This window comes from Abramis brama (assembly GCF_963993115.1).
Source record: "Abramis brama genome assembly, chromosome: 9".
Taxonomy (NCBI): domain Eukaryota; kingdom Metazoa; phylum Chordata; class Actinopteri; order Cypriniformes; family Leuciscidae; genus Abramis; species Abramis brama.
The window spans coordinates 5,266,589-5,291,184 of NC_139971.1; the positions used below are offsets into that span (position 1 = coordinate 5,266,589).

Here is a 24,596-nt window from a genome sequence, read left to right on the forward strand (position 1 = left end):
TATTTTGTAGAGCCATCCTATGCAGAAATGACATGAACACATGATCTCCCATTTTCAAACTGACGCATTATTAAAAAGATAGTTCACCCCAAAATGAAAATTCTGTCATCATTTAGTCAGCCTCATGTTGTCCCAAACCTGTATGACTTTCTTTCTCCTGCAGGACACAAAAGAAGATATTTGAAGAATGTCAGTAACCAAAAAGTGTCTGTGGCCATTGACCTCCACATTTCTAAAAATAATCTTCTTTAATGTTCCACAGAAGAAAAAACAAGTCAAACAGAACGACATGAGGGTGAGTAAATGAAGACAGAATATTCATCAGAATGTCAAACTTCTTGTTTTTACATGGTTCATTCTTGAGAAAGTATTTTCTTGTGCCACCCATCCAAACAGACAGATGTTACCCAGAACTCTTGATATGATTGACCAAAGCTCCTTTACTTCTTGTACTAACTAAAGCCATTGAACATTAAAGGCTATTCAAACACGCGTCTCACTCACGCAGAGGGTTTGGGTGGTTGATGCAGATTCCATGTCATTCGACTTTCCTCCACAGATATCTTCATAACCGAAATGATTCACAAGGCTCTAGTCTACACGTTTCTTGCAGCTTGTGTGTTCACATATCCAATATTTTGGCAAAGTTGATTAAAAGCATGTAGAGTAGTACAGTACACTGTACACTTAAACCCATCCATAAAACTTCCAGAAAGAGGTCTGCAGATTCCCCCGGCCTACTGATAGAGAACTAGAAAACCTCCAAACGCTGGTTCGGAATGGATATTTTTGCATGGATATCTAGATTCACATCCACAAACCTAATATTTAATGAAGAATTCATAATTGTCAATCATGACAAAGATTGAGAGAAGACTTGAATACCTTATTTAAAATGGCATACAAATGGAACAACATTTATATAATACATAAAAAAACACTAACTCCATTAAGAGTAATCGATTACACATTTTATTAGGATTGAGACAACATCACAAAGTTACCAAATGAAGACGATACACTGCAAAAGGAGCCTCATCATCTCTCAGAGCTGAAACACACTGAGGTCAGACGGTGGAAGATTATGACCAAAGCGTTCAAGATGATGCACACTTAAATCTGCAGGGTCGAGTTTGTAGTGTTGTCTAAAACATAACGTAGATAGTCAAGGGCAGACATTAGTTTTTGTCGACTAAACTGTGCTTCCATCTCTGTGCTGTTCAACCAAAATGCCTTCGCATTAAGATAAACCCTCCGGCGTCTTCCGCGGAGTCGAGTTGTCACGCACATGAAAGGAGCCGGCACGGTGTTCTAGACCTTAAAGGCAGACACGGCTTATATGTTTTGACATCTCCGAAATCTCCTGCCTTAGATCAAGACTAAGGAAAGAGGTTTAGAGATCATCCCTAGGAACCATCCGAGGGGCTCCCTAATATTCCAGCCCCCCTCTTAAGTATTTAGTAAAATGCATCTTTTTGAAGTTGCATTTGCAGGCAAACTAATCTCAGGAGAAACGTTGAAGTGCAAGGAGATTTCGCCGATCCAACTCAACCGGTAAACTTCAGTCAAGCAAACAAAGTGGTAGATGATGATGAAAGTTAAAAGTGTGACACGGACAGAAAAGTTAAGCTCACAAATGCAAAGTCCCTGAGAGATGTTGGGGACCCCTGACCCACACACGTACACACAACCACTCACTATATGACACCAAATGAACTCGTCTGAATCGGCGTGGTGGTTTTGTTAGTGTATATAGTATTGTATATGCACAGACTTAAGCATTAGTATGATTTGTTGCTTTAATTCAAACATCTTCGCAACTCATTTTGGTCACATTGAAAAATTATTTTATATTGAGACAAAAAAAATTAAGACAAAATGGTAACTTGCGTACGTAAAGCCATTTTTATGGACAGTGGAAAGTTAACGCTCAAGAACATTGTGGGGCCACTGGCTTAACATTTACACCAATTCACTGAGAACAAGAACGTGGACGATACCTAACTAATACTCTTAGGAGGGACCACTACGAAAAATGAAGGATGAAGGGTAACGTTTCCAGGGTCCAGATTGGCAGACAGGGACTAAGGAGCAGGAAATGGCCACACTGTGAGCAGGAACACAGGTTCAGTGCTAATCACGCGATGAAAAGGGCCCCACATTAGCTGGGAATCAATGGGGACTGAGGGTCTGGAATGCATGTTGTGGAAGAATTAGAAAGGAGAAATGAGTGGGGGTTTACGTCTCATCTCATAGCAAGTGGAGGGGATGATTCATGAGGATAAACTAGTTTTAATCATTGCAGATAAACTACGAAGGGCACCTTTGTTTGGATTTGTGAGGTTTTAGATGTTCTTTTAGTGTTCCCCTTTGTCGATGCTTTCGTTGTGAACAGAGCCCCGTATAAAAAGTTGAGAGAGGGAGGGAGGGGAGAGTGAGACAATGAATAACTCCATTCTCCTCGTCCTCTGTTCATCCCGCCCATCTATTGGTCTACGTCTCTCCCCCCTCCTCACGGAGGGGCTGCTGTTAGCAGCGGGTCTCATAGATGCCACTGCGGCCGATGTAACGCACCCATTTGATGACATCATGGTCGCTGTAGTTCAGCTTCGGCTCGAAGACCTTCAGGTAGCGCACTTTCAGTCCTGATGGAGCAAACGGTACCTGCAAGGGAGACAGAACATTCACACTTAGCTTAGTTAAACAGAGACTGCCTAAAGAAAATCATCCATCTAAAAGACAACATTTCTAAACAAAACACGATGACATTTTACAATAAGGTTTCATTTGTAAATATTAGTAAACATTAACTAAGTTTAATGATGTAGAAGTATTTTTACTCTACCCTGGAAATCCAGAGTTGAATAAGTACTTAAGTACATAAGTTGAATTTGCTCAGCGAGTTTACTCTGGCATCGAGTAATGATGCTCATTAAAAATGCCCTTGTATCCGAGCTGCACCAATCACATCGGGTTATCTGATATAGGCGGGCCAGAGGCGAGAAGACGACAGCGCTGTGACGTCGAAGTCATTAGTAAACATTGCAAGATGGCTATGGATGAACACCAGTTGTTTGAAACGGCTTTGGCCGCTACAATGAACGAGTTAGACTTGGCTTTTTCTCTAAAAGAGGAACAGAAGACGCCGCTCGAATCGTTCCTTTGCAAGAAGGACGTTTTTGTTGTTTTGCCGACCGGATACACGAAGAGTCTAATCTACCAGTTAGCGCCGCTGGTAGCTAAGCGTATGGGGTTTATTGTTGTGATTGGTCGTAGTGTTATCCAATTGCGTGCAGTGAGATTTTCAAATGCATGCTTGGTGCCGCCCCTCGAGCTGGCCGATTTTCATTAGTCGACGCCAGACCATTAATCTTTCAGATTTAGGTCTGGATTTCCAGGCTAGTTTATCTCAGGATTTACTAAGAGATTTTTAAGATCAAAATTTGTATTTTGCACGGTGAACCAATTTTTATTGACTAACATTAAAAAAGGTTAGTAAATTATGAAAAAATATATTATAACTCATGATCAAAAATTTGACATTTTTGTAAAGTGTTACCCCAAAATATTTTTAAACTGGTATACTATTGTTTCAGCATAACTAATGTGCCACTTAACAGAACAAGAACGAAAATTTCCATCCAGATTTAGAGACTATGCTGTTGTAGAATAATCGCAGAACATCCTGAACAAGAAGTGTGTTTAAAGTCAATGTGTGAAAGAAGATGGGGCTCTTCAGGGACTCAAGCTGACCTCAAAGTTCATTGAGATGGGTGGGCGAGCCCACTTCTTTTTGTCATTAGTGGGTAGCAGCTCGATCTCAGCGCTGATCTGAGACTCCTTCATACCAGCCATTCGCTTGATCCTACAAAAGAACCAACAACAAACATCAGCTCCATGCAAAGCATCGCAGGTCATGGATATTCAACACCTTTTTGATCAATAAATTCACATGGCTTTTCCAGTTGCTCATACGTATTTTTAAAGTGGGCATGCAATAAATTCACCCTATTTATTTTCTAAATACATGTAATAGACCTTAGTGTGAAAGATTCATTCATCATTTTTAAGAAAACTAACCTCGTAATTTATCAAAATGACATAACTGGATCTTTTGTGAAAACATGCGTAGGATCATTTAGTCGCCTTTAGTCGCTTAGGCTCACGTTCATCTGCCTGCACTTTTGAGCGCCACGCCCACATCTCAACATCCAATCAACAACTGATGCATGAAACCAAATCCACGCTCTACATTTTTTCTTATTCGATTATTCGTTACACACTACAATGTACGTCATAACACGGAAAAAAAGATCTGCCGCTATTTCATATTTCCGCTGTTTCATCACAGCTTTAAAGACAATTTTGATTTATAACAATTTAATTTATATGTCAGGTACCAATCCTTGGAATTAATAGCTTTAAATTATTCTATTTATTATTGTAAGGACGGGCGGGCGGATAGATGGATTAAATAAAATTATTTTCCTGACTTACGGTTCTGAAACAAAGTTAAAATTCTCCACTATTCTCAGGTTTTCCTTCACAGTTGGAGCACATTTTAATACGTCTTGAAGCGAGTTTGGTTTTTATCAAATCTTCACTCAGTAGAAAGGTAAAAATAAACAGTGGGATTTGAAACTGAACATTGAAATATAATGTGTCAGACAACACAGGCAAACATTGTTACATTGTTTACGACTGGCAAGAAACCTCTCAACTTGGTGCATTAATTGAGATTTTAACTGATACATGGATTTTAACTGATAATGTCTATAATACAACAGCATCAAATGTGGCTCATTCAACCAAAATTTAGAGTCATATTTGTTTTGAGTGCTTGTGTTGCATAATGTAACATATGCACAAGTTACAATATTGAGTATATGTCCCAAGTTCCAAATAACGAGAAAATAAATCAGATTAAGTATCTTTCATTCACTGAATTATCCTAAAACATGTCTTTTTAATATCTAAACCATTTTTATTTTATTTCATTTCAATCAAAAATAACTACACTATCATTCAAAAGTTTCGGGGTCGGTAAAATTGTTGTTATTGCAAGAAGTCTTATGTGAGTTTGGTTTTATCAGTTCCTCACTCACTAAGTAGAAGGGTAAAATTAAACAGTGGGATGTGAAACTGAACATTTTGAGGGTAATGTGAGAATGGCCTGATCCCTGTTTACCTTGTCAAGTAGTGATTACTTTATCCCAGATACTGAAATAAATGTCTCACCATCTGCACTGGGCAAAAATCTTGCCAAAACAGATGAAAATGCAAATGAAGATAATGAACTTATACAAGTGCTGGAGATAAAAAAAAAAAATCAAGCCGTACTTCCAAACAATGGCGTTCTCACTGGCTTTGTACTTGGCTTTTCCCTTCATACAGATGACCTGAACCCCACTGGTGTTGAGTGGAGTGGGAATGCGCACCTGTAGAGACACAACCGTGATTTACACAACATGTACAACCAATATAGCACGTCCATCGGCCATTTTAAGACTAATGAAGGTTATTTCTGCTGTACGCCTCACCTCTATCTTCTGTGCCAGGAGGGAGGGCTTGAAGTTGGACTTGATCACCACCTTTACCTCCAGCTTGGTGCGGCCCACCTCACGGACCAATGGGATGACGCGGAAGGGGAGGATGATGTCTTTAGTGGTGCGGTACCTGAGACAAAGCCACTGTCATTGTGTGCTTGCGGATGTGTGTCACACAGCACAGACATACACGCACACACACTCTTCACTGACCTCATGAGCTCATACTCTCCGTCGGGAGGGATGAAGCTAATACTGCGCTCGGAGTCAAACTTGCTGAGACGGACGCACTGGTGGAACGTGCAGTCATCGATCGCAATGGACTGTTTCCCACTGCAGCAGGGGACGCACAGGAGAGAAACACAACAATGAGCAACGAGCAGAGACTGCAGAGAGACCACACACACACACTACTCATTAAGGGTGGGCGGCATGACGGTATATACTGTGCGACGGTAGAAAAGAGTCAACTGGTAGAGATTTTGATATAACGCAAGACATATATTTAGATGGCTATTGATGAGAAGGGCTACTTTATGTATTAAAATGAATAATGAATAATGTGAAAATACAAAGTGACGTGTCCCAAACAAGTCAAAATGCGTTAAGATGTGATGTGTAAGATGCGTCAAATTTGTTTTGTGTGCTTGTGTCACATAATGTGATATTAGTTTGTTACAATAATATAACCGAGTAAATGTTCAAGATCCAAAATAAATTATATTAAGTATTTTTCATTCAGTGAATTATCACAAAAAACATTCAATATCTAAACCAGGTTACGCTTTATTTAAAGGTGTCCTTGTTACAGAGTACTTTAGATAATATTATTCTCCACATTTTACATTTAAGTACAGACTAATATTAATTGACAGTGTATGCATGTGTTTGGTGCATGCATGTAATTACAGTAAATACATGTAACATGTGTAACAAGGACATTGTAAAATTAAGTGTATTATAACTATTTTTAATTGATTTCCATTAAAAATAAATATACTACCACTTCAAAAGTTTTGGGGTCGATAAAGTTTCTTATGCTCACCAATGCTGTATTTATTTGATTTAAAAAAAAAAATCAAATAAATAATCAGTAAACAATTATATAGTGAAATATTATTACAATTTAAAATAAATATTTTTCTATTGTAATATATTTTAAAATAAATTACATTTGATTCCCAGGATATCAAATCCTGAATGCTGAATTTTCAGCATCATTACTCCAGTCTTCAGTGTCACATGATCCTTCAGAAATCATTCAAATATGCAGATTTGCTGCTCAAGAAACATTTCTTATTATTATCAATGTTGAATACAGTAGTGCTGCTTCATGTTTTGTGGAAACTGATGCATTTCCCCCAGGATCAAATAGAACGGTCAAAAGAAAAGCGTTTATTTGAAATCTTTTGTAACATTATAATTGTCTTTTTTGTCACATATCCTTGCAGAACAAAAGTATTCATTGCTTTCAATACTGACCCTTAAACTTTTGAATGGTAGTGTATATTGTAATACATACAGTTATTAGATTATGCAATATATTGGTCATACCGCCAACCTCTATTACCCATAATGCACATCATCATGTCTTCTATACTGCCATTATGTTGGGAGGGAAGGCTTCTAGCACTGTGACCACAACAAAACTGCAAGGTCTGTGATTTGCCGATACCAGATTAGAAGAAATAAAGCATTATTGCTGTGGTCAGAGGCGTTTGAGGGGTCACAAGAAAAGATATCGACTTTAACACAGACTCTAATGAGAGTGGCTATCAGTTCAGGGAAGAGGTTCTTCAGTAAAATTGTCAGTATGAGACGAGACAAATGAACTAAAGAAAAAGCTACGCTCCTTCACTTACAGTTACCTCACTTACATACTTCCTCACATATCAGGAGGCAAAGGCAGTGTCATCCCATGCAAAAAGATCATCTTTATTGAGACGTTTGATGGCATGACAAACGGCTAAGACAGGACTGAGTGAAGGTGATAGATCAGGTGATGTCCGGAGTGAGAGTTACACTACCTGCCTCCCAACTCACTGAAGTCCAGCGGGAGAGAGGAGAGAGGCACACAAATCAACAGAAAAAAAATAAAGGGCTAAAACAAACGGCACCTCAGAACAAAACATTCCTCAGTAAAGATACAAATACCTACAGTACCAGCACAAAAGGCAACAGGGAGAGAGAGAGAGAGACTAAGACGGTATGTTACAGAAAATAAAGGAACCAGGGAGAACGAATTTGCTCCACGCGAGACTTCCTGTAATTACCGTGTCCAAATGTTCTGCACTTCATGGCATATCTTACCTTTCAGCATTTTTGTACTCCTGGGTGCTCATTAGGCTTTAACAAAAATTATGCTGAGAAGGATGCTATAATCAAAATATGAGCATATCCTATAAATTATTTAGTCCTTAAAGTAACCATGAAATGGCTTTACTTCAACAAAGTGATGCACTTCCAAGTAAAACAAAACATTCAACAGGATTTACTTAGTCAGGAACTGAATGCACTGTGAAAAGTTCCTATTCTTAGATGTTACACACTTATAGGAATGCCGACATGAAGGACAAAACAAAGGCTAAGCTTTCCTCTACTTCCCACCAGGTTTGTACTAAAAGTACTAAACAAAAGACTTAACTCAGTACACACCTTACTGATGATGCGTACTATATACAGGCAAGCATATGAACGCTAACTTCCATGTTAAGAGTTTTCCCATAGAAAACCATGATAAAGAATGTGCTTAATGCATTAAGACAGTAATATTAGAGGGCCAAATTCAGTACACACCTTATTAATAAAACATGCTATTGTACAGGTAAGCAGATCAACCCAAAATATGAACTAAATGAAGTTTAACGTTGAACATTTTCCATTGATGTACAATTACATTTTTTGCTCATACTCTGAATTCATGTGCTTGCCTGTATATAGTATGCATCATCAATAAAGTGTATATTGAATTTGACATTATAATATCACCGTCTTAGTACATTAGGGCTTGTTAAGTGTTTTTCACATTAAGTGTTTCCTGCTGTTTTTAGTGATTGAAATACTGCAGCAGGAGCTGAATATGGATCGCAAGTGCCCAAAACTTGCAGTCTGTTCACATATCTTTGTTTTTGAGAGGTGATCTAAATGTTCGTGGCTTGAAACAAATGAAAAATGTACAGGACTAGGCCTAATTCTGTGAATGTTTTACCCTCCAGGTCTCTGCGCTAGTCACGTGACTGAAAACTATAACTATCTGACAGGTGGTTGGAGGGGAGGGATTGAAAAATATATGAAAAAATATATCAGCAGTGCAGTGTCACTTGTTAACTTTTTATTTTTTTATTCAGGTTCTCAAATGTGGGTTTGTGAACCTCTAGGGGCTCATGCTAGAACTGCAGGAGGTTTGTGAAATAGAGATACAAATGCTAATGCTAGATTAAATTGAAAAAAAATTAAAGTAGAATTTTAATACTTTACTCTGACCTTATGAGGAGTCATTATATGGCAATTAGTAAATAAGTAAAAAACAAACAAAAAAAACCTCGTTCAACAGTTTACTCACCACTCATATTTCCATACGAGTGTCATCCAACTCACCTCTTGCCTGTGTCATCAGTAGTGCCACCTTTGCCCTGCTTGTCGATGACAATCTTGTCGTTCATGCCGAACTTGCACTCTGGCATTCCACTCAGGTAGCTCTTCATCACCACACGCCCCGACACATGGGCACTCAACACCTGACCTGCACACAGACGCACAGAATCTAATCACTATCGCCACAGCTTTATCATGCCCACTGAAGCCAAGCAGGGCTGAGCCTGGTCGGTACCTGGATGGGACACCTCCTGGGAAAACTAGGGTGGTGCTGGAAGAGGTGTTAGTGGGGCCAGTTTAGTGACGGGGACACTTTACTGTAACAAGCACCATTCTTCGGATAAGACGTTAACCCGAGGTCCTCACTCTCTGTGGTCATTAAAAAAAATCCAATGGCACTTCTTGTAAAGAGTACGGGTCCTGGCCAAATTCCCTCCATTGGCCTTTATCAATCACGGCCTCCAAATAATCCCTATCCATCCCTATCTGAATTGGCTCTATCACTCTCTCTCCATCTATATCTGGTGTGGTGAGCGCACTGGCAGCCGTCGCATCATCCACTGGTGGTGGTTGAGGAGAGACCTCTGATATGATTGTTAAGTGCTTTGGATGTACATTAGAACTAGGGATGTTAACGATTAATCGACGATCGATTAATTGTCGATAATACATTTAATCGATAAAACTTATCGATCATCGATTAATCAGGATCATGCGCGTGCGTGCTGCTCAACCGCAAAACATGTATAGCGAGCATGCCGGAGTTATGTTTAGGACCATTTTACACCTTCATCATGACTATAAGTTTGCGTGTGCATTCGCAGCCTTTTATTTTGTGCAAATGTAAGTTGTAATGTTGTGTTTATTTTGTGTAGGCCTAACGTATCTATATCTGATTTCTCACATATAGGATGCATTTGGTTAAGAATTGATGTAGTAAAGCTTACGGTGATCCTCTTCAGTTTCAGCGCGCGCAGCTCAAACGGCAATGCACGACTAATAATGACTATTGGACTGTCATATTACATAACATAATAAAGAGAACAATATTGTAATAAAATATTGTGAATTATTTGGGTTTAGTTGCCATAGTCGCGTTGCTCCAGAAATAGCGCGTCCACAACATTCTGAATTCATTCAGCGCGCAGCTCAAACAGCAATGCACGGTTAATAATAACTATGATTAGGACTGTCATATTACATAACCAGAGAACACTGTTTTATTAAATCGTTGTGAATTCATTGGGTTTAGTTGCCATTTTCAGCGCGTTGTTCCAGGAAGAGCACGTCCACAACAGTCACATACTCCAAGCACGCATCTGAGGCGTTGGTGACACTTTTCATTAGTCGTTATATTTGATTATTAAATAATTAATTTAATTAAATGATCAATCACATTGAAACATTTTACAATCCTACTAGCCCTTTATTCAGATTAAAAACCATTCTCATTCATTTGGTGAGGAACATAGCGTTTTGTGCAGTATTAGCACACCCTGTCATGCTGTTGGCCATATTAGCACTGTTGGCTAACGATTAATTGATCGTTAATTTAAACGACGATCGATCATGGGAATTTGTTCAAACTGACATCCCTAATTAGAACATAGTACAGCACTACATAAACGCCTCATTCATTCTTCATTCAATGTGCAGTTTCATTACACAGAGATGGATGATAGTAAAATTAGTAGTACTGTAATTCTCAACCATGAATGTACTGTAACTATTTGGCCAGAAGAAGACAGGAACACTCACCCTGCGGTGACATCAGCAAGTTCACACTTTCCAGGACATCCAGGAAGAGTTCATTGCGGCGATATTTGATGCCTTCACGTCTCCAGCCGATCTGTCCAGTCACCTGACTGGTGATCTGAGACTGCTCCTCTTTCGTCTGAGAAGAACGTGCAAGAAAAACATGAGCACAGCCAAAAAAACAAGCCAGACAATTTGTGTATTACACATTATGAGGTGTCATGGGAAAACATCATTGAAAATATAAATGTGAGGTATAAAGCGCTGCAGGGATGACACACTTTTGTAGGCCAAAACCTGGAAACTATTTATAATTTTAGCACTTCTGGCTCCATTGTCCTGAAGCCAATGGGTTTGTTGAATGGGTTTTTGGTTGAACGCCTGAAGTAAGGTCTGTGATGAACACAAGCTCAAAATAGTTTCATGTTTTATTCAACATCATAAAATACACAACCTTGTGATTTTATTTAAAGCTTCTAAATGGGACTATAGAGATTGTCGGGGACATTAAATGTCATTACATCGAACACGTAAACTCATCTACTCACAAGCCGCTTTCACAGACCCGTCTTTATAATTGGCCCTTGCAAACCATTATAACTCGACCTTTCAAAGAGTTGCCAGAAGCTTTGGTGGTGATGTCATGTGACCGTGGCTTGGTTTGTTCATAGACTATGTTTGGCTTTTTACTTCTGGCAATTTTATTTCTTGCAACTTCATAAAAGTTGCATTCTAGGGATGTTAATTTAGTTTTTCCCTAACCGACAACCGAAGCGTGTTAACAGATCATTAACCCGACAAGATTATGCTAAATTAGAATTAAAATAACAAAATCTATTTTCCAGGGGTTTAGTTTGCAATGCACTAACAGCAACATAAACAAAGCATGAGGATTCACACATCGTCACATCACGCACCTGCAGCGCTTCTGTGAAGAGAGAAAAACAAAGTACAATCATACATAATAAATGCGCAAAATATAATTCACTTAAATTAACAGATTAACAAAATTAAAGAAAAAAAAACTGCGACAAGTAGTAGGCTATATGCTGAGTTTTGGTTCATTTTTGTGCGGACGAGGATGATTTTACATGGATATTGGAACACGAGTGAAGTTCAAAGCCTAGTTTATATAAATAAATAATAGTTCATATCCAGATACATGCGAATATGGAAACATTTGGATTTGTTTTCCAAATGAGCGAGGTTGTGAGCCCAACACAGGTTTCTGTTTCAGTTTCAGTTTCGCTTTAAATTAATTTGTTTTGGCTTGACGTTTATTTTTCATTCTTGTTCGGTTCTGAATGGCATTAAATTGAAACAATTTTTGTGACGTGAGGGGATGTTTGTAGTCTTTATAATGCTTGTAAATATTACGTTTTATTTACCGGTATTTTAAATTGATGTAATAATAAAATGCGACTTCTATGCAAATTATCGGGTGGGGGGGAGGGTTTCTCTCTCAAAAAAACACAATTTTATATTTATAGCATATTTTTTAACCATGCAGCAAGCGTTTTAAAGAAAATCTTGAAAAATGTATTTAACCGTTTAACCGAGAGTATTAATCAGTCAGAATTCTTACTGTCAGTTACCCAGTTAATTATGAGCATCCCTATTGTGTTCATCTGTGAAGAAGACGAAGAATTGTGTGATAACGTGCAAGTCATTTTCTGCAATAATCCAAAAGCCAATGGAAAAATCCCATTGGGGTTTTATTGAGGGAGCCAGAGTGATGCTAACTTCCAGGCTGGCCTACAAAAAAATGGCACTTCTGAACTCTAGAACTGTAAAAGAATATCTGTGCTTACATGATGCTGGACGCGGTGAGTTACAGGTCATCAGTCACGTGGTGAGCGGTGATGTGAAGACGAGGGTGTCAGAAACATTAACACACAGTTCAGTTTCCACATTCCTGCTACAGGTACATTAACGGTGTCCATTTTCATAAAGCATATTAAAAAACCAAACGAACCATATGCTGGTGGGTCATGCAGAACGTACCTGGCTCTTAATACCCTGTTGAGTAATGAAGGTCTTTAAGGCTCCGGTCTCAGAGTTCTGGGGGTACCCGAAATCCAGGATCTCTATAGTGAGGCCAAAGAGGAAAGCTATGAGTATGTGTTGTACTAATACCTGTTAGCACATCTGTTGGGGATCTTTAGGCACCTCACGATCTGATCCGATTCTGGGAGTCGCAACCAGATTCCAAAACAATTCTTGATCTACTTTTTTTTTCTTAATTAATTTACTGACTTTAAATCTTACATTTATTTGTGCATTTTTTTTATTTAATTACTTATGTAATTATAAGTCCTTTTAAAATAATTAAAAAAAATTTTTTAAATTAAAACAATTGTATGTTAAAAATTAAATATAGCTTCAAAACATACAACCAAATAGTAAATAAAGAGGAACAAAGGAACTATTTAAAGTATCTTTCAGTATCTGAACGTTTTCCAGTTACAATTAGTGATTTCTCTCTTTCTCCGCTTTTCTGCTGTTCGTTTATTACTGATGACATCAGACAGCGGGAATCTAAAAGGCTGTATTCAAACTAATGAACAGATCTGTTTCGACAGATCAGATGTGTTGTCCTGTCTGTCTAATCCCTTAAGACATAACTGACTGTATTCACGTTAATTTCATCATAAAAGCAGTTTGAGATGCAAGTGCATTTAACTCCTTACACTGAGTCATGTGCTGCGAGCGCTCTTCTCAAAGCCAACGTGAGCATTTGAAAGCAGCCGTCTGTCAGTAAGTGAGTTTCGTGTATAGAATGTATAGGCCTACTGCATTTCAAACAGTATAAATTACGTCTTCGTAGAGCATTTTTAGGAAAAACACTAAAATGCCAGCAGGCCAGACCAGCCATTGTAATCGTAACTGAGCAAAGCGCGCATTTCTCACAACTAGTGGTGTAACGATACCCTCATGTCCTGATTCGATACATATCACGATACTGAACTCACAATACGATATTATTGCGATACTCCAAGACATATAACAAAAGGTTAACAAATTTTTTACTGTTGATTAAAATACTAACTTTTGATATTACATTGTGGGTTTAAATGAATAGGCTTGGACTTGGTGCTTGTAACCCAAGGACAATGGTGACACCAGAATAAAAATATTCATGATTCTGAAGCTGAAAATACAGAATTATTTTAGACAAATATGCTTGTATTAGATATATTTAAAATAAATGTAGGCCACTTTTTACTGGTAACATACGAAATTTGGCATTATCAGCACCCACAAATATCCCCCCATTGCATTATTATACATTATAATCAACATTATATATAGCAGTTTAATGTAGTACTAAAATTCTGATTTTTTTTTCTCACACAGTAATTTTTTTATTTTGGGTGAACTATCCACGATACATATTGTCACTATTCACGATACGTATTGTTGCTTTTTTAAATTGCGATATATTGTGGCATGATATATTGTTACACCCCTACTCACAACGCTTTTCTTGTGAAATGAAGCCTGCGATTGTCCTTGTAATTCACTTCAACCTTATCGAACTTCATAGAAGATTATTTTATGGAAGGTTCGAGAGTTTGTGTGTGTGTGTGTGTGTGTGTGTGTGGAATAGGAAGCAAGAATACCGCTGTTTCTAGAGCACACATCTGCGGTTGAAACAAAACTCAAAATCGTTGAAGAGAGACAATTTTGTCCTCTTTTTGTTACTTTAAATTATATTGCACTTATGCTTATATTTGATATACTTTCCCAACAATCTGGCTGGAATTTATTCTAAAAATGTGTCATTATTGCTTTCGTCCAGTGTAAAGTCTGTCAAGTGGGCAAGGGAAGTAAAATAGCTTAAACAGGTACTGACTGTAAAATAAAAATAAAAAAATAAGCCATAGTGGGAAAGAAACCTATGCTCACCAATCCATGCCATGGAGTCTTAAACATCAGGTATCACAAGGGATTTTAAGGTTATGGTACAATATAATCAAGTCATGACACAGTTCTGTAAAGCTGCTTTATAGCTGAAATTGAAGGCGTTTCATAATTGATTCACTTTGAAATGACACTGTTATTTTCCCGTTTATTACGCTGAAGCTGCTGTGAAACAATCTGTATTGTATGAAGCACTCTATAAATAAATGTGACTTGATTTGAGCTCAAATGTAAATCAACATCAACAGCATCCATATCTCAGGGAGCAGAGGAGATGTCTGTCTGTCTGTGCAGTATTTTCTTTAGGCTTTGATTTTCTCATCAACATTTCATAAAAATCAAAACCTAAAAAAACAACAGCACAACAGTTGCAGGAGAGTTCGTGGCTGAGAAGGGAACTGCAGTAAACCAACGTCACAGTCAAGCAACACGCAAGGATAATAATGTAGGGATCATTCTGCTGAGTGGAAAAGGGAGTCATCTTACCGTCTAGAAGCTCGTAGATCAACACAAAGTTGTTCTTGATGTTCTCCTCGCTGATCTTGCCGAAATAGGCGGTCATGACGTCACACATCTTGTAGAGGAACTCGAACACCATGGCTGCGTTGACATTCTGCTTGGTAACGGCAGCCAGCCAGATGTTGGAGCGCTTGACGTGGAAGAAGCTGGTGCGGGCGATGTTGGTGACGGGCGAGCGCACCTGCTGACGCGCGTGGATCACGTTCACACGGAACGCATCCACCGCATTCCTCCTGCGGAAAGACCATCGGGACGGCGTTTCAGTCCATTTGAAGGAATCAGTGATTCGCTCATTAACCGCTCACTGCCGCCACCTTCTGGTGGTGTTAGTTTCATATTAAAGTATCTTTTCCATTTTAAAATCATTTCATATATCATCAATGTTTTAAAACATCAAAACATTATTTATGCATTTGTTCATTCATTTATGTCACCTCTGAGCTGCATTAAACAGTCTGTTAACATCTAAATGCCACTTCAGATGTAGCTTCTGTGTTTCCTCTGCATTGCAAAGATTGATTTTGTTGATACTGATATCATTTGATTGGTAACAGCCCTATAGTGTCTTATTCTAAATTAATTTATTGAATAAATGTAATGGCAAATGATGCATAGGCTACATTTAATAAGGTAAGAAAAAAATGCCCTTATAAAAGGTAAAAATGCAGATAAAAGGTAAAATATCAATTTAAACTTATTGGAAAAATGTATTTTTATCACTGCTGCGAACTAACCACTGCACAGAATATGAATAACAACAAAAAACTTCAGGAGTCAGCTGTTCACAGCAGTCCTAAACCTGCCAAGATACCAGCACAATAACACACTCAGCAAAACATCGTTTGATCATCGTTATCGACAAAAACCCAGAAAATATCGAGATATTATTTTTATCGCACAGCCTTACTACATACACGTTTTCATCCCCTCTCTCCTCCATCCCAGAGTTCCCTTTCCTCCTGGCATGCTCGACATGGACACGCACTGCGACTTCATCGAATGATCTCGCTTTCTCACACAGCCCTGCACGCGTGCATGAACACACACACTGCGACAGTACGAGTTGGCAGCGATGTATCCATAGCAACCCTCCTCTGAACAGACCATGACTAGACGATCGCCTGAATATTCCAGAACGGAACTTCCACACAATCAGAGGCCGTGTTCTAAAAGTCCTCTTTATGTGATCTCACTCTCTCTCTTTATATCCCTACTGAAGGTGCAGGTGGGGGGAAAACACAGGGATGGGGGGGGGGGGGGTCACAACATTTGAGTGCCATTATTCCCACACAGGCCAAACAAATGATAGGAGCTTAAAGTAGCACAAAGATGGGAGCTGAAATAAACACACACACATACCCTTGATGTTAAAACCTAGATCTACTTCCTGTCTACTTCCTGTTGAAGCAGTTAAAGACTATATTCTAAACACAACCACACTGACTTACCCGATGTCATCACGGTAGACACGGGAGATCAGCACTTCGCCCTTGTGGTTGTAGATGAAGAGTCCTCCGATCATGGTGGTGGTCTTGCTCAGTGTTCACGGGCCATTTTGGAAAACTGAATAAAGAGGCAGAACCAAGCTGTCAATCACTGGAAACATAATTGACCAATTGCTTTGAGTTTTAAAAAAAATATTTGAGTTTAAATTTAAAAAAAAATAGAAAAGAAGAAAGAAAAAAATCTCTCCCCTAAGGCTTAACAAGATATTTTAAAAAAACTCAACCACAAAGATCTTCCTCTAATCCGCTGCTCCTACAATCCTCTCTGTTTACACCTCAGAAACACCTAAAATATACACCTTATAGTAATCAAGCTACTGAAAAATCCAGTCTAAAGGAGCATACCGCACCAACATAAATGCAAATGTTCTTTCATCAGATCGTATGTAAAAGCGTGAATGTGTTAAAAGCAATAGTTCAACCAAAAATGAAAATTGCACCATCATTTACTCACCCAAGCCATCATAGGTGTATCTCTCAACTCTCTTGTGAACGCGCAAACTAGGGGTGTCCATGGTTAACCGATTAACCGTTAAAAATTGCGTAACCGAGTGAAACATTTTGCTCGGTTAAAGGCAGGGTAGGTAGGACTATATAAAAATAAAAGATCCAAATTTGTTAAAACTTTCTATATATATCAATACATAATTAAAATGTAAGTACTCTGAAAAAAAGAGTATAAAAATCAAGTGACTCTAGACCGTTTAATCTGTATTAAACACAGCTCATTATTTCGATTCGGGACGAATCAAAGGATTGGCTTAGGCGACTGTCACTCTCTCTCGCAACCATGGCAACCACCCTTTTGCCACGGGATCTGCCCACTTGCGCGCGCACGTTTGATTTGAGGAATTCGAGAGGCACGGAACCTAGGAATAGCAAAACAATGGCAGAGAAAGAGCAATCAAAATTCACATTACCGGCATGCAGTTAGTGAAGGCAAACAAGGCAAAAAAAGAAGACAGTACAAGAAAAGGTAATGAACAAAAAGTCTTTGGATAAACAAAGAAATAAAACGCGTGTCAATATCATCGTGGCTTTCCAGCGACCACCCCGTCCTCAGCCTCTACTTCCTCGGACCTCTAGTTGCACGCCACGGCCTCTTGCACGACCTCCTCTGCTTCGCCCTAAAATTATTTTTATTTTACAAAAGGACATTTTACAAACCTACATTTTGCGCATGTGCTCCTGCATGCACTTTTCCAGTCACAACACAGCAATCAAAGGAGGACGCGCTGAAAACTGTAATGCTGTTCTCTTCCTTCATAACTCGTACTGAGAATGTTTGAGTTGCAGAGGAATTTGTGACTGTTTCAGCTGTTCAACCACATCAAAGTTTCGTAATTAGTAAGTCCGTGCTTTTTCTCTTTTTGTTCTTATGTGCTGAAGGGCTGCTGTGCCTTGGTGAAACGGTGTTTGTACGTACGTGAAGAGCTCTTTTCCAAAACGCCATAAACCTAAAAAGCTGCCTCAAAGAACCAGCAAAAGTAATGATTATGAATGTGTAAAATATTGCAATAAGACATTTTAATTGTTTATTAATTTCTGTGTCGGCTGCAAAGATGAAGTTGACGATATTTGACTCGCGATCTTCGCAGTAGGCTAGTGAACGCATGCACCGGAGAAATGCACATTTAGGCTACATAGTTTTATTTTGTTTTGGATGGTTTTGTTTAGAACCAGATTTCTGTAAATATATTCCACATTTTTTAGGCCTGTGAGGCGAGGCTACGGTTCGGTTCACGATGATATAATCTCCAGTTCAAGCACCTTATGTTGTGATTGATAGCCTATATTTACTTTATGTATTTAATCCAGGAATGAAAATATTAATGAATTAATGAAAAAAAAATATATTAAAATTAAGATACAATTAATACAAAACGAAATTCGTTTTAAAGAAAGGCTTTGTGCTTTCTGTTTTGAGGTCTCTGTTAAAGTTTGAAAGTCTTAGTGCAGCTTTCAGAGCGCTCGCGTCCATAATGGAGAACTGTCAAGTAATATTGTTTTTTCCTCATAAATGCAAACACGAAAAATAAAAGACAAAAACTTTTTTAAAAAGACAAACCATAAATTTAGAAAAAAAAAAGAAAAAAAAGATGGATTTATAGCGTTTTGGGGGAAAAATGAATGGATTTATACCGTTTTGAAAATGTTATTTTTTTTTTACTTTGAATTGATCATCAACAATATTGTTGTTTGATTTAATAATCACTGTTGCAAGAAGTGCCTAGTTAAGTTTTTTTTTTTTTTTTTTTTTTTAAGTGGAAAAAGTAGGGGCTGCCACAGATTATGTTTAGTTAGCTCCTTTATTGTTTTTTTCTATAGCCTAGAATAATATAGGTCAAATGCAGCAAGTCAAAAGACCAACTGGACCTTCTTTGCCAGTTTGCTCACATTTCTTTGAAGGATGGCAAAAATATCGCCTGAATATCGATATCTAGATATTGGAAAAAAATATCGAGATATTCATTTTTGTCAATATCTCCCACCCCTACATGCAGAACACCATATATGTTATGAATCTTACACGAAATTCATCTTCATCACAATATAACTGATGGTAATGTAAAAAAGTGTATCAATGCAACCTGTTTTTAGCTTATATAACTAGCTCGTTAGCGAATCAAAAAATATATATTTTAAATTTACCAATATCAATATGCAAGCTTGATAGTGAGTACTAAAATACATCTTATTTGTTTATATTCATAAGCAATTAGCGTTAGATTTTTTTATTACATGTGATTCTGACATGATGTCACTACATGCACTGTGCTCCTTCCTCTCTGCTTGTCTCAGGTAAATAATGCGTCTTCAGCTCAGCGGTTGGAGTCGCGCGTTCATGTGTTTTGGGGGCGTGGCATTGGAAGGAGCCCAGAAGGGAGGGGGTGGAGTGAATGGAAATAATGAACTGTCTTTAAAACAGTCGTGAGAGGTCTACAGACACTCGATTTTTATACTTTCTTTTTCAGAGTACTTACATTTTAATTATGTATTGATATGTACATAAAGTTTAAACAAATTTGAAAAAGAAGTTTTTTAGACCATTCCTACCTACCCTGCCTTTAAGTGGCGTCAATGGCGTGCATTGAATTTAGTTGTAATACATTTTTGAACCACCAGAGACCGCTAGACCAGTTTTCTAATATGAAGCGGGCAAAGAAAGCGCACGTCCGAGAGTGAAGGCTGTGCGCGAGCCAGAAACAAACATAGTATCCGCGCCACTGATCGCAGCACAATAATATCTGTCTGCAGAGCCGCAGAGCCACAGCTTTACCCCAGCAGTTTTACCCCGCGCATGCGCAGTTTCATCACAACAGTTTTACCCGGACTCCCGGAGAGTCCGTTTACCGTTACATTAACCCATACAATTTGTATTATGCATTTCCTAAACATGTACTTGCTAATCAAACACTTTATATGAACAAACTACTAATCTATAAAACACAATCGGTCTTCCGACCTTTTACTATTGTGTTGATATGCACGAGGGAGAGAGAGCAATACAGCGCTCGTGTTGTTTGAAGGCGGTGAGAGTGCGCGCGCGCGGCCGGGGCTCTCTCACAGTTTGTTCTTATGCGCCCTGTCCACTGATCTAAATAATTAGTTGTTACGACGACTTATTTGTTCCCTCGTTTTAATAAATCGTGGACACGTTGAACTAATTCCCTCCCTCATTTTGATTTTACGAATTACAACGTGGCCAAAAACAGTTTGATACTATTAGTGAATGCTAAAGACCTATTTTTTGTGAATTGGTGAATATTTAGGTGAATTATTTCGTGGCCACGAATTAAAAATAATTATTAAACTGTTTTTCTTACCTGTGAAGATAGCTCTTCAGTGAAGGCCGACTATTCTCGTAGCCTACAGCTTTTTATTCCTTTTTTTTTTTTTTTTTTGGTGAATTGTTTCGTGGCCACGAAATAATACCTCAGCACGTTTTACAAGACCCTTCTCGATCGCAGCGGCAACGAGCACTTTGATCATTTGATTTAAAAAACAAAACATTTCAGCGTTAGATCGCCTAAAAAAAAACGAACGAATTAAATGAATAGTTAACTGGAGATGTTTTGTTTATTTGTATTGGTATTCGTGCCGCGAGATGTTTCAAAAGTGGTGGGGACAATATCGACCTTAGAAAATAGTGTTGGGGACATGTCCCACCCGCAAATTACGCCTATCTGGGGTTGCGGCGCGCACACTATGGTTAACCGAGTATTAACCGCTAAGGGCCTCGGTTAACGGTTAATGAAAAACTTGAAAACGTGCAGCCCTAGCGCAAACGGCCGTTGCCAGAAGATTATTGTTTGTTAAGTTTTAAATATGTATATCTTTCTTACAAAAACCCATCGCTTCGCTTCAGAAGGCATTTATTAATCCACTGGAGTCGTATGGATTACTTTTATGATGGATGGATGCGCTTTTTTGGAGCTTCAAAAGCTATTCACTCCCATTATAAAGCTGGGAAGTATTGTAGCTGAAGCTACACTTGAAGCTGTTTGTATTTAGAAAATGATGATAAAAAAAAATGACTGATTTTTCAATTTGGAGTGAATCTCTTTAGAGCTTCAAGACCTCAGAATTGCAAACTAATGTACCGATCCTGCCCTCAAACTCACTTAATAGACCAATGCGTAACCCAATTATGCCTAATAAATCATATTTGATACATCAACTTCTAAGAGCACTAAACTTATCAATATGATCCAAATCTTGCTGGAAAAAAAAAAAAAAAATCCTACATGCCTTCTGATTGATAGTTCTTTTCTAGCAAGTAAAAGACGTTTTATTATAATTGTAAAAAAAACAACAAATCATATTACTTTTTGGCCATATAAATGCCAACATTTGCACCAAACTGCATATTTTTTCCTCAGTTTTGTCCACTGAATTAAATGAAGGTGATTTTCTCCTCCTTGAGTATGAGCTCCATATTCTCATAATATCACACCATAATAACAGGTATAAAAGCATAATGTATCAAATATGATACAAAACATGCAAACTTTTATATTTTGTATAAAGGTTCAGTATTTGACTATTATTTCATGTCAGGCTTTACAGGGTTAAAGTGACATTTCCCAGTCACTGACACACTCATCTGCCATTGAACAAAGCGGAAAAATAACTAATAATATAATATAATATAATATAATAATAATCTAATTCTAAACCAAAATGAGCCTACACATTATGCAGGCGTAACCACTGAAATAAATTGAGTGATATTAATATTAACATACAGTGAGTCCTTGTACACAAGATTACAACCCACTCGACACAACAACATTAGTAATTGTTACCGGGACACCACCACAGATAACTTACAGTGCTTATGAATATATTAGAATATTCATTAGAACATGATGCATATTTTGATGATGATGTCATTCTCAGCTCTATTGCATCCATCATGGCTGCTGATGGAAAACTAGAAGAGTTCACATGGCAATGCTAGCTATTATAATATTTCTATAATTTCCAATGATTTTAATTGATATGTAATAATCTGCCGCATCCATCATGTTCGCGGATGGATCCTCAGACCAGCCCACTGCGGACTGTCTGTCTAAGATACTAATAAACAAACACATTCAGTCCACTATACATATTATTATTATGAAAAACAGATTTGATTATTTGATGTAGAATGTTTGTCTGAAATAGACGCAATTGATGAATGGTAACGTAACGTTATGTGACGCTAGCCGCAGCTCTTCCCATTCAAACGCACAGACATCACGATTTTAAACGTATTATGTTTTCTTCAAATAACGGATCCCAATTAATCCACGTTATTCATTTAACATATTCCCATTACTGAATATAACGTAAAACACCCCGACTCCGGCTAATTAGCTGGTTAAGCTAACTAACTAGCCCAGCTCGGTTGTGTCACGACTGACCGGACCGGTGTCTTCACTCACACACACACTCACTCACCTCGGCGTGTCTGTCTCGGTGTCTCCCTCCGGACCGGACCGAACCGGATCAGCTCAGCAGAGACAGATGTGTTCGGTTCTGACCGAAGCTCAGAGTTATTGGGAGTATTTGCTGTTTTAGGATGCGGTCACCGTTCACTCATGAATCCAAGATGTCGCCCGCTACTCCCTCCCTCTGCAGCCGTCAGCTGACGCGCGCGCGCGCCACACACACACACACACACACACACACTCGGTTTCGCCATCTTCGTGGGGACTGTCCATGATAGACATAGTGGTTTTTATACTGTACAAACTGTATATTCTATTATTCTATCCCCAACCTCTAACATACACACACATACACACACTTTCATGTTTTATGGGGACTTTCCATAGACATACAAACTATATTCTATATTCTATCCCCTAAACCTAACTTACACATCACAGAAAACTTACTACATTTTTACATTTTCAAAAAACATAACTTAGTAGGCTATAATTTTTAAGCTGTTTTTCTCATGGGGACCAAAAAATGTCCCCATAAGAACAAGATTTAGATATTGCCATCTTTGTGGACACACACACACACGTTGGTTTCATGATATTACCGAGGCTGGGCATCGCATGTTTTTTTTTTTTGTTTTTTTTTCTTAATGGAGGGTTGCGTAGCCTACTAAAAAGTAAATTCTGAGGGCATCTCACTGATGCAATGCCTTTCATGCGGACTGAGGTAATGTTATTTGCTGAACTCTAACCTTAAGTGAGTTGTCAACCTCCACAGAAGAAAATAAGGTCATTCAGGTTAAAGGGACACTCCACATATGTCATTTGAGATGTAGATAAAACAAACAAAAACAAAATTATCACAGTGCTTTTGGGGGCCGCTATATGTATGTGTTTAAATAAATAATAATTAAGAATCTAAATAGTTAAGTGCTAAATTAAGTGCATTCCCTTGTGAAAAATAAGCATGCTTAATTGTATTGAACGTGCACTTGTGTTGTAGCCTACTTCAAATCTAAAAATTATATTTTTTTAAAAAATACACTTGCAGATAACATATTTTAATAAAATAAAAGTCTCACTTAAGTGAGAGTACACTTTTGTGTCTTAATGCACTTAAGTAAACTTTTTTTTTTTAAAGTGCACTTTTTTTCTTTAATCATTGTTTTAATAATCTTGTTGTGCTTTAAAGTAGTACACTTATTTTGATTTCTAGTGTGTTATTCAATATTACATTTAAATGTAATATATTATTTCATGGCCCGGTTTCACAGACAGGGCTTAGACAAAGCCAGGATTAGGCCTTAGTTCAATTAGGGCATTTAAGCTTTTATAAACGTTCCTTAAAAAAAAAAAAAAACTGATGTGCATCTTGAGACGAAACAGTGGCAGTGACATATTTTAAGAAATGCCAGTGCAACGTGCTTCCAGTTAATACGGCTCAAACATGCATTTTAGACTAGGCTCAAGCCTTGTCTGCGAAACCGGGGTAAGAAGTTATTATGAAATTGCATATGAAAAGTTTTAAGTGCGTCAAAAAGGCACTCTTAATTGGATTTAATATAAATTTAAACTACAATACATTTTAAGTTCACACTTTCTTTTAAAGTTTATTATTTCCATAATTACTGTTTTTAAAAGTATGCTAGTGTACTTCTTCAACGTTAAAGGTTTGTGTAAATAAACTGGGAAGACTGCTGGCTGGGATTTGACTCCAGATGTGTGTGTTGGAAGAGAGTTTTTCGCTGTGTGATTGAGTCAAATGAAGGGTTACAAATCATATAATTTTCTCAGGCACTGTAAGTTTTCAGATTTTG

The 24,596-nt window shown here is 38.0% G+C and overlaps 1 protein-coding gene across 2 annotated transcripts; it reads right to left on the reverse strand.

Moving 5' to 3' along the window:
- Window positions 1–949: 949 nt before the first annotated feature.
- On the reverse strand, window positions 950–22,971 carry ap2m1b (adaptor related protein complex 2 subunit mu 1b). 2 transcript variants are annotated; one of them, XM_084124714.1, is made up of 12 exons: window positions 22,793–22,971; window positions 16,787–16,901; window positions 15,306–15,571; window positions 12,900–12,982; window positions 10,899–11,034; window positions 9,144–9,288; window positions 7,574–7,588; window positions 5,760–5,879; window positions 5,541–5,676; window positions 5,341–5,438; window positions 3,754–3,865; window positions 950–2,664 (listed from the first exon to the last, which is right to left on the reverse strand). In XM_084124714.1, the coding sequence occupies exons 2-12, from the start codon at window positions 16,858–16,860 to the stop codon at window positions 2,530–2,532; spliced, it is 1,320 nt and encodes a 439-aa protein (XP_083980840.1). In that variant the 5' UTR covers window positions 16,861–16,901; window positions 22,793–22,971; the 3' UTR covers window positions 950–2,529. The 2 variants fall into 2 exon arrangements, with proteins under 2 accessions (XP_083980840.1, XP_083980841.1); XM_084124715.1 differs by lacking the exon at window positions 7,574–7,588.
- Between the last annotated feature and the right edge of the window lie 1,625 nt (window positions 22,972–24,596).

What these genes read in the sequence shown, in the direction of transcription:
- ap2m1b (XM_084124714.1), bottom strand. Translation starts at nt 16,860, where the DNA reads ATGATCGGAGGACTCTTCATCTACAACCACAAGGGCGAAGTGCTGATC. An exon ending in GTCTACCGTGATGACATCGG is followed by an intron (nt 15,572 to 16,786) that starts GTAAGTCAGTGT and finishes GTCTTTCCGCAG; the next exon opens with GAGGAATGCGGTGGATGCGT. An exon ending in CCATCTCAATGAACTTTGAG is followed by an intron (nt 2,665 to 3,753) that starts GTCAGCTTGAGT and finishes TCTCCCTTGCAG; the next exon opens with GTACCGTTTGCTCCATCAGG.